Source organism: Eucalyptus grandis, chromosome 11, assembly GCF_016545825.1.
Source record: "Eucalyptus grandis isolate ANBG69807.140 chromosome 11, ASM1654582v1, whole genome shotgun sequence".
Lineage (NCBI taxonomy): Eukaryota > Viridiplantae > Streptophyta > Magnoliopsida > Myrtales > Myrtaceae > Eucalyptus > Eucalyptus grandis.
The window spans coordinates 41,587,897-41,607,114 of NC_052622.1; the positions used below are offsets into that span (position 1 = coordinate 41,587,897).

At 42.5% G+C, this 19,218-nt stretch overlaps 1 protein-coding gene across 1 annotated transcript; it reads right to left on the minus strand.

Annotated features, from left to right (window-relative positions):
- Positions 1-57: 57 nt before the first annotated feature.
- Positions 58-5,462, minus strand: LOC104426530 (pentatricopeptide repeat-containing protein At5g02830, chloroplastic). Its single transcript, XM_010039622.3, has 12 exons — positions 4,858-5,462; positions 4,462-4,549; positions 4,105-4,309; positions 3,384-3,491; positions 3,105-3,269; positions 2,391-2,981; positions 2,021-2,086; positions 1,831-1,911; positions 1,239-1,336; positions 952-1,162; positions 626-686; positions 58-482 (listed from the first exon to the last, which is right to left on the minus strand). The coding sequence occupies exons 1-12, from the start codon at positions 5,381-5,383 to the stop codon at positions 226-228; spliced, it is 2,457 nt and encodes an 818-aa protein (XP_010037924.2). The 5' UTR covers positions 5,384-5,462; the 3' UTR covers positions 58-225.
- Between the last annotated feature and the right edge of the window lie 13,756 nt (positions 5,463-19,218).

The following is a 19,218-nucleotide window of genomic DNA, read 5'->3' on the forward strand; positions in this document are numbered from 1 at the left end:
ATGTCCGATGATTACAGCAATAAAAGAGCTGAGCAAATGGAAATAAGCAGAAAAAGGTTGAGCAGAAGGGAACTTTCTTATTGCATATTTTGGGAGCTACACTGTTATTGATCTTACATCCTGACTCCTCACTAAGAGCACAGACAAATGGAGGTGACATGAATATGATACACCAAAAATTCGTGATGCTACAAAGAATACATCTCACTTGTTAGTGGCTACTGCTCATCGACGTAACCAGTCATGCAATGACTTTCTAGTCAACTTTAGTCTTTGGAGAACAACTGGTCTCCTAGTGGAGGTTTCTGACTCCCTTGAAGGAGTCCTGCCTGACCTGGGTTCTATCAAGAGAACATCTATCCCCAATTCATTCTTTAGTAATTTGACAATTGCATCTTTGACCTCGGATCTTTGATCGGTTGGCTTCGCATTTATCTCACTGACTCCTACGACGATCAAAACGTCATCATTGACTTCATTCCCTGTGGATATCGAAGTTGAAGAAGGCTCAGGATAATTAAACTGCTAATGGTATTGATCCCCAGTATTGGTTCAGCTGAAATACCTGATCTCATTAAACCAATGTACTTTCTAAAGAAATATTAAGGGAGAAGTTGGCTCATACCCATACTGAAGTTTTCCTTGATCATTCGCAGAACAGCTAGAACGACTATTCGGGCTTCAACCTGTCAAAAATTATTCCACACTTCGGTGAGGAGAGTTCAGAGGCCACTTCTCTTTGTCGACTGAATAATCAGTCCAAGCAAAGAAAAGTAGCTGAATAAGTATAAGCTACTTCTAGGTGTCCCAGAGTTGAAAGTAGCACTGATTGATTGATTCTCATATGCTTCAAACCAATAGTACTACTACTTACCATTGCTTGAATATGTCAAAGAAAAAAAAGAATATTGCTATGGGTGTTCTGGTTTCCTTGGCAGTTTTAGTTTGTACCTTTGAAAGTCCCTGGAGATCAATTGCTAAGCTTTCAGCGATGCTCCTCTGCACGTATACTGCAACCTTTTCAAGAAGAAGACTGTTTGGTTTACTTAAGTCAGTTCCATTCAAGGAACTGACTTCTCCTTGGTTCATATCATTGTCTTGGATCACTCCTTCACACCACTCCTCAATTAGTGCCTTAAGATAATGATCATTGGGCTTGTACCTACAGTATGCATGTTCAATCAGATGAAATAATGAGCTTCATATCACCGGGAAAAAACAGAAACAGAAGAACATACCCTGCTTTTCTCATATCCTGATATATTGCCAGGCATTGCTGCACTTCATGCAAGGAACCATATCTACTACGAGCCCTTAAAAGTGTGTTATATGTCACCTGAAAAGCTCACAGCAATTTACCTAACAAGACAAAAATAACAGGAACTAGCTCGACAGCTATGTGAGCCTGAGCTGCACTATCAATTGAACAACATGCTTATTGTAATATGTAGCTCCAAAACAATACGGTCAAGTTGGTAGTTGTGCCACATTCAATTTTTTTTTTTTTTTTTCTCAGAGGAGTTGTGCCACATTTAGTAGGTTGCTTTGAAACTTTTTCCTTTGCCTATGATTGATTCAACAGAGTCCTCATTTCTACTGACACATCTGAAGAAAATGATATGAGCATTGAGATGTTAATTTTCATCTCAACTGTCAATCTTGCAGCATTATGGGACAGCTAGTCTTGAAGTATCTTATCTCTTCTTAGACCTGCTCAATCAGATCAGTCTTCTGAATCATTTGAAACTTGTTAATTTCAGCAGCAGGACAGTGAATTGTTATACTGGAGAAAAGACACGCATCATCATCTACCAGCACAAAGCCACTTACCAAATTTGGCTCAACTTGATACCTTTTCATCTCTTCATATAAAGAGAATGCCAGCTTTAGCTGTCTACCATCCACGCAAACCTGTGGAATGTAATGCATCAAAGTCTGGGAGTTCAAAATCAAATAGAGCATTTCAAGGTGCAAACCCATTAAGGATAACAGTTTAAACATAAATGGAGAAAAGACTAACCTTAATAGCTGTTGTATAGGCAATCACATCAGGTTGTATTTTGGCAGCACGCATCATTTTCAAGAGCTGCATCATACACAGAAGACATTAGTCTACCACTATAAGTATGCGAATCAGATCAGTGTCGACTGAATAAACAGAAAATTTAGCACCGTGATATTTAATAAACATTACGATAAAATATTGATTGGAACATCTATTGCACCCAATTAGCATTGATATGCAACGTTTAATAAAATAGACACACAACAAGAGGTTAATGGGCTCATCAATGCTCAATTCTAGTCCCTACCTAACATTTAGTACCCTGCCAGCTATGGGAAAGATCATGCATCAGCACTCGAGTACATCAGAAGAAATGATTCCCTACCTGCAGTGCACCCTCCACATTCCCTGAGCCTCCACATAAATCAATCAATATTGACCAGCTTATGTGATTAGGCGTAAGTCCAGCTGCCTTCATTTCCTCCATCAGAGCTTTTGCACGGTGGTAGTCAGTTCCACAGGCTTTCATCAAGATATTATATGTGGTTGTTGTAGGTGAAAAGGGATATCTCTTAACAAAGCTCGTATGATGTGTCTTGCATGCATTTTCTGGTGTATGACTAGAATTTTCTTTCTGGCGAACCTTGCTTAATAGGCTCTGTTTTCTGCTTCCATGGTCTCCAATTGAAGTCTTTGCCAATTTCCTGTCCTTCCAGGCCTGGAAAAGACGGAAAGCCCTATCAAACTGGCATGCCTCAACACAAGCATGTAAGAGGACGTTGCAACACTGTGAATTTGGTTTACAACCAGCCAGAAGCATTTCCTCAAACAACTGAATTGCATGGTCTACCAGACCCGCTTTTGCACAGGCACTAATCAGAGATGACCACGTGACTGTATTAGGAGTAACGCCGGCACGAAGCATGTCATCCTTAATCTGCAGAGCCATCTGCCAGAGTTTTGCATCTGCAAATACCTGAAAAACTTAATAATCCAGATATCAGATACTTAATGGAGAATCGAGCATAACAAATTTCACTATTAATGGCTGGGAACCTTTGGGGAAGACTCCTAAATTTAGTCATTTGAGAAGATGGACCTTAATAATAGTGCTGTATGTGAAAACATCCAACTTCAATGCCCTCGTTGATTCTAGGTCTCGCACTTCCTGATATATTTCTTTGGCCAAATCAACTCTTCCAGCCAGGCAGCATGCCTTCAAAAGGATATTATAGGTTGCCATGTCCGGAGTGACACCAACATTCTGCATTTATAAATTTGGTCGGTAGGATTTTCCATTGGTATGACCAATAAATTTCATGTCGACTTAATTAAAGAAAAAATAGCTCTCTAATAGATTGAGAGAGAGCAGATTTACCTGCATAGTCTTGTATATGTGCAACGTGTAGCTCAAATCATGGGCATTGACATTTATTAAGCTGTTGAAAACATAGATGTTTGGAACGATACCCTGATTAAGTAAGTCCTGCAGCAGAATGGCAAGCATGAGAAAGCTGTGTTTCATGGAGCACACATTGAGTTTGGATGTGTTGGGGGAATTCCAACTTAAAAGATCATACAGCAAAACTTTGAGTGGACTTGCAATTTTCCAATTGCACTTCCATCACTCTGAAAACTACACGAATCCTTAAATCAACTGCCTTGGTCATTCTGGGTGTGCTCATCAGCTTAAGTAGTTATGTAACACCATTAACAACTACGGAAAAGGTTGCCCTAGCTGTAGTCTGATACATGACCAACTTGTAGTTTTTCTCATAACTCATGTCACCATGAGTACTGTTGCAATCTTATGAACCTCGCTCATGTTATTAGAAGCTCTTCAATTCTAAGCTCTTGATATCCTTTCTGGATCTGGCATTAAAAAAATCCAACCATCAATGAGCAAAAACTCCTCAAGTGGATATTGAAAGAGCCTTTGCCTCAGTCTGTATCTTATTGATTGAAAGCTCAAAATGCTTAAAGTGTAACTGTTTATGTCATTTAAAGAGAATATAGATCATGAATAAGAAGAACCATTAACAAGAGTTTCCCAGCACACACGTTCAAGTAAATTTCATAGGGTAAGGCAAGTCAGTTACCTCATAAATATGCCTGGATTCCTCAGCATCACCACATAGACCACAAACATCAATTATCTTGCGGTAGACAAACATATTTGGGCCATTTGAGCTTTTCTTGCAGGCTTCATAGGCTTTCAATGCAGATACCAGATCCCCTTTCTTCCCAAATTCGTGTATGATAGTGCAGAACAATATTTGTGCATGTGGAAAGATGCATGCATATCTGCAAAATGGCAGTGGCAGAAACATCAGACCAGCCAATTGAGTTATAATAGAGTTCCCCACCACGAAAATGTCACCCATCACATAGCATATTCAAGAGTTAAAGCTCGAACCTTAGAAGAGCGCTGGTATGGAATAAACTACAAAACATACCTAATGGCCAAATTCGGACTCCGTTGATCAATTAACACTCTTATTACATTAGCAGGTTTCGCTAGCTCTCTGACTGGAAATTTGAAACCTAGCAGCGAACAAAGAAACATCAGTCACTTGATGACAAGAGTTCAACTTGACAGAAAATTAACTACCCGAATTGCGAGTGGCAAAGAATTTTACAAGTGCAATATCTCTGAGTCTACTCTGTTCAGTCAATCTCTTCAACCAACACTCTCTCATTCTCAATTAGTATCAGAAACTACAGCTTCCAAAATCCAATTTATCAATTCGCCTCAGTAGAGGCAAGCAATGATTTCACTATCCAAAGCTAATTCACCCCAAATCCACCTTCCAGAATTAACTAAAATGTGTCATGATGACCTAATTTATCACCTGCGAGAATCTCCATCACCTGAACCAATGACTTCGCATCGCCGCAGTCCATCAACCGCTCACACTCCTTTCCCAGCAAATCCATTGCCGCGCCGTCAACGACCTTTGCCGGTGCAATCCCCAGCTTCTCCACCACACGCAGCGCCTCGACGAAGCTCCACAGCCTCCCCTCCCTGAGGCCCCGAGCCAACCCCTTCCCCACGAGCTCGACGTCCAGCTCCGCGACGAACAGCGAGACCTCGGCGCCGGAGGCGACCACCTGATCCGCCACGGTGGCGAAGTCGTCGAGGCGGGCATCGCCGGCGAGCCCGGAGGCGAGGTCCGCGAGGGCGCGGAGCTGGGGCTCGGGGTCGCATCGGAGGGCGGAGAGGGAGGCGGCGGGGAGGGAGCGGACGGTGGAGATCGAGGGAGGGGGCGTTCGGGAGAGGGAGGGAGGCCTGGTGGAGCGGTGGTGGTGGTGATGGGGAGGAGGTGGAGATAGGGCGGTGGCGGTGGTGGAGGAGCGGAGGATGACGAGTGCTATCATTCTAGGCCAACCGTTTTCCGGTGGTGAAGAAGTGAGCGTTTTTCAGTCGTTGGAGATGCGCGCTTCCGAAACATTTTTTGGGATATTTTGGATCGAATTTGAAAGGCAGGTGTTCCTTTTTGCCACTACCCGAAGGTGATAAACTAGTAATTGTGTTAATCAAGGCTTTCTTTTTTGGGTAAAAATTAATCAAGGCTTTTTTTTTTTTTTTGGGTAAAGGTAATGGATAAATAGCTAAAGACAAATACAAAAGCGGCACCAAAGACTTACACTCTAACTATAGTAAGTAGAAAGAGTGGAAGGAGCCGAAGAAAGAGCCAAAGGCAAAGAGAAACAAAAACAAGAAAAACAAAAAGCGACCAACAGGGTCACTAAACAGAAGTCACGGCAGCCAACACGAAACCTTGGCAATTCAAGAAACGAAGAGACCAAGAACGGAGAGCTGAAGTAACTTGAAGCAGGAACGAGATCCAAGCAACAACCTAAAGAGTCGAAGTACGGCCTGAGAAAATGGAGGGATGAAAGCCCCAGTTCCTCAAAGACGCCTATTTCTCGGGATATCGGAACATTTGAGAAGGTAAGCGCTTTCTCCTTTACAACTTTGATCGGTGATTTTTCAAGGCGGGAGACGACCAAGGCTTCCCCATGGAATATAATATCATTCCTTTTTTTCCAAATCAAGTAACATAAGGCAGCAAAAGAAAATCTAGCAATACAGTAGAAGAACCCTTTACCGGATAAGAATTTAATAGCCCAAGATAGGTTATCCACCCACAGTCTCGCTCGCCAAGGTAAGTTACACCTTGTCGCCCAAAAGAAAGCAAGAGAAGCCGAGACATGGCAATCAAAAAATAGGTGATTGATGGAATCCGGAACTTCATTGCATAACGCACAAGTGCAAAAGTCGATTCTTCCATGAGAGAGAAGGAGCTCTGGGTAGGCAATCCGTTCCTCGTAATCAACCACAAATTAAACTCGGAATCTAGGAGCAATATCGAGTTCCCGTATAAGAGAAGCCCAAGGCACTCGATCTTTTCTGTTACGATGCAATCCCATGCGAAGCCACCGAGAAGGATCGGAGGGATCCCGACTCCAAAAGAAACGGTAGAGGATGAAACCGAATGGAGAATCCCAAGCTTTGAAGGAAAAGCTGAAGGAATCGCCCATAGGGGATAGAAGATCCGCGACTGCATTTCTTTGGAAGACCCGATGTTTCAATAAGAGGAAGAGGAATAAGGGCGATCAAGAGGGCCCTCCGAAAGCCAACGATCAAACCATAAGGAAGTCGAAAGGCCATTTCCAATTTTCCAGAGAAATGATGGCCTAAACTCCGCTCTTAGAAGTAAGATTTTTCCAAGCCCAAGAGCAAACGAAAGGTGAGGAAGAGATCCAAAAGTTGTCCCTTTTAAGAAAGTGGAGTGAATCCAACGACACCATAAGGATTCTTTGTCTCGTGAAAAGAATCCAAATGTATTTAAGCATCGCTGATTTGTTACAATCTTTCAACTTACGAATACCCAATCCTCCTTCATTTTTAGGAAGGCACACTTCATCCCATGCAACCTTAGCCCCGCCTCTGCCAAGAGTGGCGCCTTTCCATAGAAATTGTCGCAAGATTTTCTCAATACTATTTAGGACCAAAACCGGCAAAGTAAAGACGCTGGACCAATACGCTTGAATAGAATGAAGGACTGACCTTATAAGTTGAAGCCTACCCGCAAAAGAGAGGAAGCGTTGAGTCCATGACTGGCCTTGCGCAAGAATGGTCGAACAATCAAGGCCACGCACCTGCTTTCCCAAGTCGGAGGAGATGATCGGTACACCTAAGTATTTCACGGGAGCTTTCCTTCTTGAAACCCAAATGCCATAAGAATATAGTTGCGCGCGAAGGAGCCCCACCCGATAAAAAGATTTCGCTTTTGTTCTTATTCGGAAGGAGCCCGGTCAAAGAAGAAAATAGATCGAGGCCCTTTTTCGAAGAGTAATGGAAGGCCATCGCACTGACGAAGAGGAATACATCATCGGTGAAAAGAGATGAGAAAGACGGACTGTTTACATCTCCAATAATACTTAAACTCCCTCCGAGCAGAATTTGCATTCAATATTCCAGAGAAAACCTCCATTACAAGGGTGAAGAGGTAGGGGGACATCGGATCACCTTGGCGAAGCCCCCTCCCACCCGGAAAGAAGCCATACAGTTCTCCATTAATAGAAATAGAGTATTTCAGGGTCCGAACACAAACCATAATGAGTTGAGTAAGAGGTTCAGGAAAGCCAAATGCCAACAAAGTAGTTTGAAGAAAGTCCCAATCAACAGTATCGAAGGCTTTCTGAAAATCAACCTTTATTGCGCACTTGGGAGTATAAGGTTCTAGATGAAAACCAGCAAAAAGCTCTTGCGCCATTAGTATATTATCCCTAATCCTTCTCCCTTTAACAAATGCATTAGGAAGAATCAACCAAATCGTTCAAGACATTCAAGGCGGCTAGGCGATTAGCCAAGATTTTTGTGATGAGCTTGTAAATAGTATTACAACAAGCGATAGGTCGGAAATCAGTCACAGCACAAGCATTAGGCACTTTAGGTACCAAGGTAAGAATGGTATTATTTACCTCTCTCAAAAGACGGCCTGAAGAGAAGAAATCAGAGACCGCCTCCGTCACCAACGGGCCAACAGTCCCCCAGCAAGTCTTAAAGAACTCAACAGTAAAGCCATCAGGACCTAGGGCTTTTCCTTTCGCGAGAGAAAAGAGCGTATCTTTAATTTCAGATTCCAAGACCGGTCTAGAAAGGAGAGTACTTGATCAATCGACGAGAGGTCTTGAATGAACTCTTTAACGTCCTGCAATGAAGGCTTGGATAGCATCGTTTGAGGAGATAGGAGATCATCGAAGAAAGAGACAAAAACACAGTGGAACCACTAAAGGGTCAGCGATCAAAGCACCCGAAGAATCCTTAATGAGAGGATTCTATTCTGAGCTGCCTTCTCTTGACGGAATTATGAAAAATTTAGTATTTCGATCACCTTCCTTGAGCCATGCGGATTCTTGATTTCTGCACGTAAAAAGATTCCTTATCTCTACGCAAGTTCACAAAGAGCTTACGGTGCACCTTCTCAAGATTAGCAAAGTCAGAGTTGGTCGGATCAAGATGGAGATCAAGCTGAGCAAGACGAAGAGCTTCTCTAGCTTCGGCTGTCCTCGCCGAAATATTGGAGAACTCCTCCCTATTCAGTTGTTTGAGCCGGTTTTTTAGCACCTTCAGCTTGGATACTAGTTTGAACATAGCAACCCCAACAACCGGAGTATCCCAAGCTTGCTGTACGATGGAAGGGAAGTCAGAATGTGTAGCCCAAAGATTAAAATATTTGAAAGGCCTTCTTTTAAAAAACGGGTTGAGGACTCTGACAACCATGGGCGAGTGATCCGAGATGCCCGGATTCAAGAACGAGGCCTCAGAGAAGGAGAATTCCATATTCCATTTAGAATTAACCAAAACGCGATCGATTTTCCTCATTTTTCTAGAAGTACCAGCGAGAGGTCGACCAAGTAAAACCGAAGGCCAACATACCTAAGATCACCCAATTCGATCGAGCTAAGCGGTTTCCAAATTCATCAAAATAAGGAATCCATAAGCTGGAGCCACCAAACCGGTCCGAAGGATCTTTAATGGCATTAAAATCTCCAGCTACCAACCAAGGCATATCTTGCATAAGATTATTCATACGAAGCAAGTCCTCCCAAAGAGGCGGCGGCGAAAGAATGTTCTCCATAAACAATAGACACGCAACAAACCATACCAGTCAGGGAGTATGTCAGTCGACCATGTACAGCTTGATCACTGATCAACAACATATCATAGCTAACATACTCAGGGTTCCAGCCCACCCAAATTCTTCCACGAGGGGAGAAATCATAATTTGCAACCCAATTCCAACCATTCAAAAAGGAGGAGGATATAGATTCAAAAGAAACTTCGGGGACTTTAGTCTCGATAAGGCCAATAAGGCACGGTTGTGGGTGGAGACAAATCTCTAACTTCGCCCGCCCCGATAGGGTTCATGAGGCCTCTTATGTTCCAAGCACCTATATACATAGTTAAAAAGAAGAATGAGAAGATTACCTCTTCTTGGTGGCCCTTTTCCGACCCACAGTCGGATTAGGAGCCACGGAAGGAGGAGGATCCGGGCATATAAGCAGGAGCTTATCTTGTAGTGTCTCAACCGGAACATTTTTGTGAGGAGCTTTCGGAGAAAGGCATCCAACCGACAGCAGGTCCTCATTGTCCGAAACAGCATGGATGCTGGAGTTACCAATCTCATCCGAACAATCAGGTAGAATCAAATGAGGAGAGACGACTTTCGCTTTTGCCAAAGAAGAGCTTTTAACAGCCTTCGAGGAAGATAAAATTCCAGGAGTCTTGTGAGACAATGAAGCAGAACCAACTTCCTTAGATGCAGGGCCTTTTAGTTTTAGCTTTAAAGAATGCCCTCCTTTAGTGGGCAGGGCTAAACTAAAAGATGCAGCTCTTTTCTGGACCACCTTCTTATTTCTTTTTACTTGCTTCCACCCCTGGGTCGGCGAAGTATGAGGGATAGCAAAGAGACAGTAGGCAAAGGCAACTCTGAGCTCCTTCGCATCCGAGGCCATAGCGGTAGAATTGAGAGAGCTTGGAGATTTATCAGCAGGTAGGATTTGTAATTTTATGCATTCCAAGATGAGGGTCTCCTCTGTTTGGAATAGGTCCAGCAGAGCTTCTTAATAAACAAGGGGTTATCATGCGTTTTGTCCGAAGACGAGCGGGCGAGGATGCGAGCTTGCTTGAACTGCAGGCCGAGATGAAGGGTTAGGAGATGAAGTCCCATCTTGAGGAGCATGGGGTCTAGCGATCAAAGATCGTTGAGCATTTGCAGTAGAGATCTAGGCAACACCAGCACTGCATTTGTGGCCAAAAACACCACAACCTACACAAGCCGTGGGTCTCCATTCATATTCTACTTCCACGAAACATGAATTGCCTTGGTGAACCAATTCAATGGACTCACATGAAGGCTTTTTGTAATCTCTACATACTCTAGCATAAGCCCGAGCTTTCATTTGATCAGTATTTCTGTCTACATAAAGCGGTTTACCAACCTTACTTGCAATCTTACTGATAGCCTGAGAAGACCAGAACACGGGAGGTAAGTTTTTAAGCCTTACCCACACAGGGACCGTAAGGTGGGAGTCCTTCCGCAAATCAAGGCCGGTCTCCATTGTTGCGGACAAGAGGTACCTTCGAAACGGTAATAAGGCCTCCTTCCAACACTTTTCTCCTAACTCCCAATCCGAATATGGAAATAGAAAAACCCCTTCCCATCAGCCATTAGTTCGACCAAGTTAGGCCCCACGCCTTTTTGAAAGCTGCTTCGTAACTTTAAAAGGAATTCTTTTGCCCGAGATAAAAATCAACGAGACACTCTTGAAGTTTCGGTCGGCGGCACAGATCATCATCTGTCATTTCCACCAGATGGCCCATCATCGACCTGGAGGAATGAACTCCAAGTCGTAGCCTTTGGTGGCTACTGCCGCCCACAGACCACACTAGCCCAATTGCGCTGGTTTGAGCTTCTCGAGATTGCTCGCTGAGGTCGCTTCGAACCTGATCTACCTCTACTTCTCCCCCGCGGCCCATCTGGATCACGAGAGGAACGGCCTTGAACAGAAGGCTGCTTTGGACCAACAGGGGGCCGAACAGAATCACCCAAGTTCTCATTAGCAACACCGCCACGAGAGGAGGGGCCATGGTCAAGAACGGGAAGGCTACGAACAGCCCTTTCCCCCTCAATTTGGGCCGAAGAAGTTCCAGGATCCATAACAACAACGAATTGCAGAGAAAGGGCGAGCAAACCCTAACCAAACTCGGCCATTTGAAGCCCAAGGAGTTCACTTACCAGGGCAAACTTAGGGGGGGTTGAAGAGGCCTACCAGGCGCCCCAAGTCCAACAACTAGCTTCAACGATTGACAGCAGAAAACAGGGCTTCGGATGCCCTTTAAGAGAGCTTCGGAGAACAGGGCTTCAACGAATTGTCGGCGAAGGGCGAGAGGTCGGAGACGGATGCGCGGGCGCCGGGGGCGGGAGCAACGAAGGCAACGATGCTCGGAGCTCCGGCGACGGAGCCGCTGGTGGCTCCAGCGAGAGAAGCGAGGCTCGGCGTCGGTTGAGAGCACTCGAGTGGAGGGCAGGGGCGGAGGCGCGGCGGCGGAGGGCGGATGGAGCGCGGCAAAGACGGGCGAAGGCAAGCGCGGGCGCCGGACGGCGGCGGAGCCCCAGGGAGGGGCGGCGGGCGCTCGGCGGAGCGACGAGCGAGCTCTCCGTCGAGTTCTCTCTCTTGCTTTTCGCGTCCGATTAGGTCCCACATTAATCAAGGCTTTTGTAAGACGTTTGGTAACTATTTTATTAAGGGTGTTTCTTTTAGGGGCGCGTTTGGTAACATTTTGTTTAAAAGTTATTCCAAGAAATAGAAATAGAAAAAAAAACGTTTCTATTCCGAGAAACAATTTTTGAACAAAAAAACGCGTTTGGTAAACTTGTTCGGAAATAAAAAATGAACACAAACACGTTTGGTAAATTTGTATAATTTTTTTATTTATTTTATTTTTTAATATTTTATTTTTTCTTTTTTCTTCTTTCTTCTTTTGGTGGTTGTCGGCCTCGGCCATGGCCGACAAGGGCGTGGCCTCGCCTAGCCACGGCGGATCGCCCGGCCCGGCGAGGTCGAGCCTTGCTGTGGGGCGAGGCTCGGCCTCGCCGGTTTGGGCGAGATCAAGCTCCCCCGGCCCGGCGCGAGGTCGCCTCGCCCGGCTATGATGACGCTCCGTGAGGTCGTTGGCCCGGCCGAGGCCGGCGACCAGCCAAAGAAAAAGAAGAAAAAAGAAGAAAGAAACAGAAAATGTTTCTAAATTTTGTTTCGAAAACAAGAAACAACTTTTTATTTTATTTCTTGTTTTTACATTCAGGATGTGTTTAACAGGAACAAAAAATAATTTTGGAAAAAAAACACACACAAACACATTTCTGTTCATTTTTTGTTCCTAGGAACAAAAAAATAAAAAAAGTTGTTTAAAAAAAGAAAGAAACGAAAACAAACACAGCCTTAGCCACTACATTAAGGGTCCATTTGGTAACTATTTTATTTTCAAAAATAATTTTTGTTCATTCTGTTTTTTCTAAATAGTTTCTGAGTTTTAAAAAGGCGCTTGGTAACTATTCAAAATTTCTATTTTAGGATAGAAATGCATTTAATAAGATTCTTATTTTTTTAATTTTTAATATCTTTATTATATTTGTATTAATTTTCTCTTCTTTTTTTTTTTCCTTTTCTCTCTTCTCCCTCTTACTTTGTGGCCGGTTGTTGACCACTTGTTATGACCAACGATCGTTAGGCAAGATCCGACTAGGTTGGGGTGAGAGCCAACATGCTCGCCGGATGCTCGCTTGGCCATGGCGAACCTTGGCCTCGTCGGGTTTGGGTGAGGCTAGCTTGGTGAGGCTTTGGTAAGCTTGCTAGACCTTGCCTAACCGATCACTGGCCACCATTGCGAACAAAAAAAAAAAAAAAAGAATTTTTATTCCTAAGAACAAGAAACTATTTTTTTTTCTACTTCTTAATTCTTTCCAAATATATTCTCAAGAACAAAAAGATAGTTTTTTGTTCCTAGGAACAAAAATTTATCAAACAGATTTTTTATTCTTTTTTTGTTCCAAAGAGCAAAATAATAGAATTAGTTGTTCCCAAGAGTGTTACCAAACATGGCTTAGTAATCATTCTCGTTCTCAAGAACAATTTTCAATTGGAAATGATTCTTTTTTATTTTGTCATCAAGAATAATTTATGAGCATTTCTAGAATATAAATGCATTAGGAAGAACTCTTAAATTTGTTGTTTCTTTTAATTTTTACTACTTTTATTATATCTTTTTTCTTTTCTCTTCTTCTTCCTCATTTTTTGTGGCTGATCGCTAACAATGGTGTTGGCTGGTTGGGCGAGGTTCGGTGAGCTCGTCTAGCCATCGCAAGCCTCGATCTCATAGACTAGACTAGTTGGCGAGGCCGAGCCTTGGCGATGGTTGGGCGAGGCTTGCCCACCATCGACAAGGCTCGGCCTTGCCTAGATCTCGTAAGATTGAGGCTTGTGGTGGCTAGGCGAGCCTCCAACAAGCTCCCGAGACCTTGTCTAGCCAGGTTGTTGGCCATCGGGCGGCGGCGGCGGCGGCGGCGACGGCGGCTTGGTAGTGGTTGGTGACCAATTGAGGGAAGAAGAAGAGAGGAGAAGAGATAAGGAGAAACGAAGAAGCAAAGAGAAAAATAAGCTTAGACATGATCATGGAATTATTTCTAGGAATAAAGAATTTTCTTTTTTTGACTTCTTGATTCTATTCCAAATTTATTATTAGGAACAAAAAATGGATTTTTGTTCTAGGACCAAATAATTTACTAAATGGATTTCTGTTTCAAATCTATTTCCAGGAACAAAATAATAGAATTGATTACTATTTGGTCGGTTGCCAAATATACCCCAATTCTACTATTCGAATAATGTACATTCACACTTTTTTTTCTAATCGAGTCCCTATGCTTTTATTTTATCCAAGTTTGGCCGATGTTGCCATCACATAATAGCAAGGTATGATTCCAAAAGAATGATGCAAATGCCTATGCAGGCGTGTGTAGAAATTTTTACTCGATACCGATAATGTTAGAGTATGATTAAACCGGTCAAATGAGAGAGTTGGGTTAGATTATAAATTGCCCAATCCAAATAGGTTCATTTTGGCCTGCCCCCAGTATTAATCTAGTGATCAATAACTCAACGCATATGTGGATTCGGCTCATATTGCTAAAAACCTTCATATTTAACCCAATTTACAAAAAAATCATAGTTGAGGGAAATGTACCGAAAAAGTCTTAAACTTATTACACTGGTACCAACTTAGTATTAAATATTTTAATTGGATCAATTTAGTTATAAACCTTTTCGCATTGGTACTAATTCTGTCTATACGGCCAATTTAGGCCAGAAATTATTAACGTGAATATGTGACACAATTGGCATTGACCTGAATAAATTTTATAATTTAATTTTTTTTCAATTTTTTTCTTTTATTTTTTCAGTATATTGTGACCATCGCTGACCATAGGCGAGTGCATTGACCCTCGCCCAAATCCAAGCAAGGGCCAAAACCCTTGCCTGTTGGCCGGCGAGGGCCTTTGTGCCCTCATTGCCCATAGGTGGGGGCATAGAGGCCCTTGCCCAAACTAGCCTATGGTTGGCAACCTCACTAGGCAAAGGATGTAGAAAAAGAAAAAAGAAAAGGAAAGAAAAGAGAAAAATGAAAAAAAAAATACTAAAAAATATAAAAAAATTCACTAGCATCGATCACGCCATATGGGACCACTAGGGTGCATATCAGTAATTTTGGTCTAAATTGGATAAATTAATTAAATTTATACTAATGTGAAAATGTTTATAACTCAATTGGTCCATTTGAAATGTTTAATATTGAATTTGTACTAATGCAATAAATTTAAAACTTCTTTTATACTTTTTTTCATAGTTGAGAGCACGGAGTAAGTGAAGGTGAGATAGAATGTAGAGATAGTGTAAATGTCGGTTGGATTTAAGTAAGTTGTAAATATATTTATGATCCATTAACATCCCAATTGTCTTCAAATCTATTTATGACCCATTTTTTCAATATAGCTTTTCCACTTAACATCCATATGAGTTAATAATTGAGTTTATAATTCATTTTGATAGGTTTAAGTATGACGTGAACATTCACATTAGAAATAATTTTATCCACATCATTCGACGATCACGTCTGGTGGCCATCTCGCTTGAATTTGGTATAGGACGTATCTACTTCTTTGGGTGTTTGTTGTTCATTCACTTTACCGATAGGACACCTATTTTTTTTTTTTTTTTTTTTTTGGGTAGCACTACTACCGAGATGGCCAACCCAACTAACGATGGAGCACTAACATTGCGTTTGATCGAGTGAATGGTATATATTATGTAGAGTTGCCTAAAATATTTAAAACGTCTATGTATCTAACTCGCAATTTCGAGTCATTATAAATCTTGCCTAAAATGTTTAAAACTGTCTTATATTCCGATGTCGTCTAGTCGCAAGTCGTCACCACTCATTTTTAGGCTATCGCAGTCCCAGTTTTCCCAAGCGGTAGCCAATCCATGTCGATCGGCAGAGAGCGGACTCGAAGTTCTTGAAAATCAAGCCTCGTCAACACCTCTTTGTCCTCTATTGAACCCATCCGAACTGTTTTCCTACCCGTTGTTCTATGGTTGCCGCTAGCCGATGCTCCATCCCCACTCGTTCAAGATCAGTCAATCTCAGCCGACGGACAAATCACCGACCAATTCAGATCATCAATATCGATTCGAATTGGTCATGGGATCTTAAAACATCATTTTGCCATCCTAGTGTTCGAATTCGAGTCGGTGGAAGACGACTTACCTGATTCCGATGCCCAAACAGCAAATAGCCCCGAAACGAACATTGAATTGCGAATAAATCACGAACAACACTACCTCACATTAGTCTGGATGCAATCACAAGGAAAACACCCGATTTCCACGGCATAAATACGGATTGTTCTTGCAAAGATGAAATGGAACGCTTTGATCTTCTTTGATGGAAATGGAGAGAAAATTTGATGCGAATGAATTGCCAACTCACCCAACGATTGTGTTCGGGAGGCTTTTATACGTCTCCCTTCGTACCCCTCCACTTGTGCCTTTCCATCGTAACATATTAAGTCCAATTGGTGCGGTCCAATCGCACCCCATCATGGACGTACTAGCTAACTAGCTAAAGTACAACACCTAGGGATCATCATTCATAATGGGTCAATTGACAATCAATCCCAGTGGTCTTCCTCTTGCACTTCTAGACGGTCTAGCTAGAGCCGGTGCAAGTTTAACTTACGTGATAGCAAGTCAATCCCGAATGATCGGTCATCTATCATCAATTGGTCGATTGGTCTCGATTTCAATCACTCCAAAGCATGTGGGTGACGAGATATGCTTTGACAGAGTTTAGGCACTATTAGTCTAAAAGTATATGATAAAAAAAAAACACAAAATCTAATCATACCTAAAAATGTATCTTTATCTTAGTATTAATTGACTCACTTTTGAGACTTTGAGAGGATAAATTGACTAAAAGAAAGATCTTCAGTAAACATTTTGAGCTAGGAGTCCAAAGTAGAGAGGACACCCTAAGATATTACCTTTTCAAAATTCTAAAGTGTGGCAAAAAAGAAGAAGAAGAAGATGTTCTCCGCAAAATTAAAATAAAAAATGGTGAAACCTCTATTATGGAAGGAAAAGGAAAAGGAAGATGCAGCTGTAATCCTGGTCCACAGCCAGTGACTCAGAACAAAAGAATCTCATCTCCATATAAGTCGCTCCAAGATATTACCTTTTTGAATTATATAGATTGTCAAAAAAGCCGTTCTCCGCAAAATAAAAAAATGGCGAAAACTTCTCTTTTAGAAGGAACAAGAAAATGCAGCTGTACACATTAACGAAATATTCCAAAATTGCTAGTACGTGGGTTTATATAATCTTTATACAAATGTGGCTATCTACTCCATTTATAAATTTAAGATTTTGGATTCGACCTTTTAATATGACATTAGACTAGATTCTGCCCTTGAATTATTTGCATGTGTAGTTGTCCATTTGTTAAACTCCACATGTCATCCCTAATCCGGCTTGTATGTCAAAGGGGGTGTTAAAGTATTGTGTACAGGATTTATTTGCTCTTTATATACCGTTTGCTGTACTTGTCCCATGCACGCAAAGCACACGAAGTTAACTAACAAACAAGGGTGCATCCGTCATAAAAAGCCGACTGTCAAGATACACTTTTGGACGCCTTGCAAATGATTATTGTGACTCGCCTATTCAGTAACATGCCTATGGAAATTACATTTAACTGCCAATTGATGGATCAATTGTATATGCCCTCATACAAGTTAGTACATGGATTCCGTTCATGTGTGCAGGCACTCAAGGGTCTAGAGTCCTATCTTTTCGAGTGCCAATGGACTCGACCAGGCAAATCGATTTAGAGATGGCTGTTGACCAACCATGAGGCCCAAGAAGCTTGCACTTTTGCATAAACGGACAAAGGCAATAGAGTAGAATACGAGGAAGAAGCAAATCGAGGCAATGCCAAGGAAGCATCATGGTCTAGTTAGACTATACATGGACCAGAAATCCATGATGCAGTAACTACATACGTGTTTGAGCTGTGCCATTCGCCTGGTTGCAATTTTCGCGGTCGGTGCCGCAGTTGGCGTCATCTTCTTCTTGTTTCTGTCTCCTGTCTCTCCTGAAGAACTTCACAATAGAACCAAAGATCCTCTTCTTGATGAGGCCTCTCTTAGGGGGTAGCCTCCTCTGCTCTTCTCTCGAGCAGCGGTGCTTGCTTGATCGGTCAGGGTCGGGCATGGCTGACGATCTGCTTCGCGTCGGAAATAATCGGGAAGTGTTAGAGAGACAAAACATTTTGCCAATGTGGGTGTGGGGTTGCGGGGTAAGAGGAGATTCTGAGGAGGACACTACAATCGATTTAAGGCGGTTGCTCTGTTATATCCGCGCGCACGGAGATCCGGTGAAGACTGGAGCTTTTTCACTCATGGTGTCCTCGCTTTTTTGGATTATTAAGGGACGGTAGTGGGAAGCAAAGATGCAGGAAGCCCCACACGTCCGATGGAGCAAAAAAAGTGGGGCAGCAGCAGTGAAATCGACGATGACATAAGAAGAAAGCGAGGTGAGCGGGATTGTCAGAACCTACGATTGACTGGGGAAGGAAAAGACTTTCTGCAAAAGCATTTGCCCTTTTGTGTCTCTTTTGTATCGTAAACAGCTGGGAAATCGAAATCACAAGTGCTATGATTATCGTACGACGCATACGCTGCTTGAGTTCCAGGTGGCTTAAAAATCATCACCATGTACATTCTTTATTTCCATCTCCCCCTTCGCATCCGCCAGCCAACGCAAAAGTTAAAGTTAACGAGGCGAGCGGGATTGTCAGAACCGATAATTGGTGGGGGGTAGGAAAATACTTTCTGTAAAAGTATTTGCCGTTTTGTGTCTTTTTCTGTACCATTAACAACTCGAGAAATTGACGTATCGAGTGCCATGGTTATCGTACGGCACTCGCTTGAATTCCGGGTTAAAATCATCTCACGTACGTTCTTCATTCCCAACACCTCCTTTGCATCCGCCAGCCAACGCTTGCAGAACCGGGAAAAAGCGATCCGCATGCCCTCTCCCTTTCGCTCTCTCTCCTCTCATTTACTCTCTCCGTATCTCTCGAGAACGACCACGACGAATAAACACGTCCTCTCCCTTCGTCCTTTCTCTTCCCAGCTTTGAATCTCTGAAAACAAAAATGAAAGAAGGAAAGCCACCACCATTACCTGTACATGTTTTTGAAGTTTACCCACAAAAGCAAGAAAACGAAGTTTTGATTCGTCGTCCCTTTTATTAATGAGTAACTCATTCTGTAGTCTCTCGATATTCTATTACAAAAACATTGAACCAAGTTCCCTTTTTCATTTCCTTTTTCTTTTCGGTTGCAGGTTCTTACAGTTGCAGAGTTTCTTTGTCTCCATGGCCATTTCAATAGGAAGTATCTCACTAGGAGTTTTGGGACCTGTCAATTTGTATATCGTACTAGAACTAGTAAATTTAGTGTTTAAATTCGTTTTGATAATTCGGGTTTTGATTGACATTTTGAAGTAGAGAAGATTTGGTGG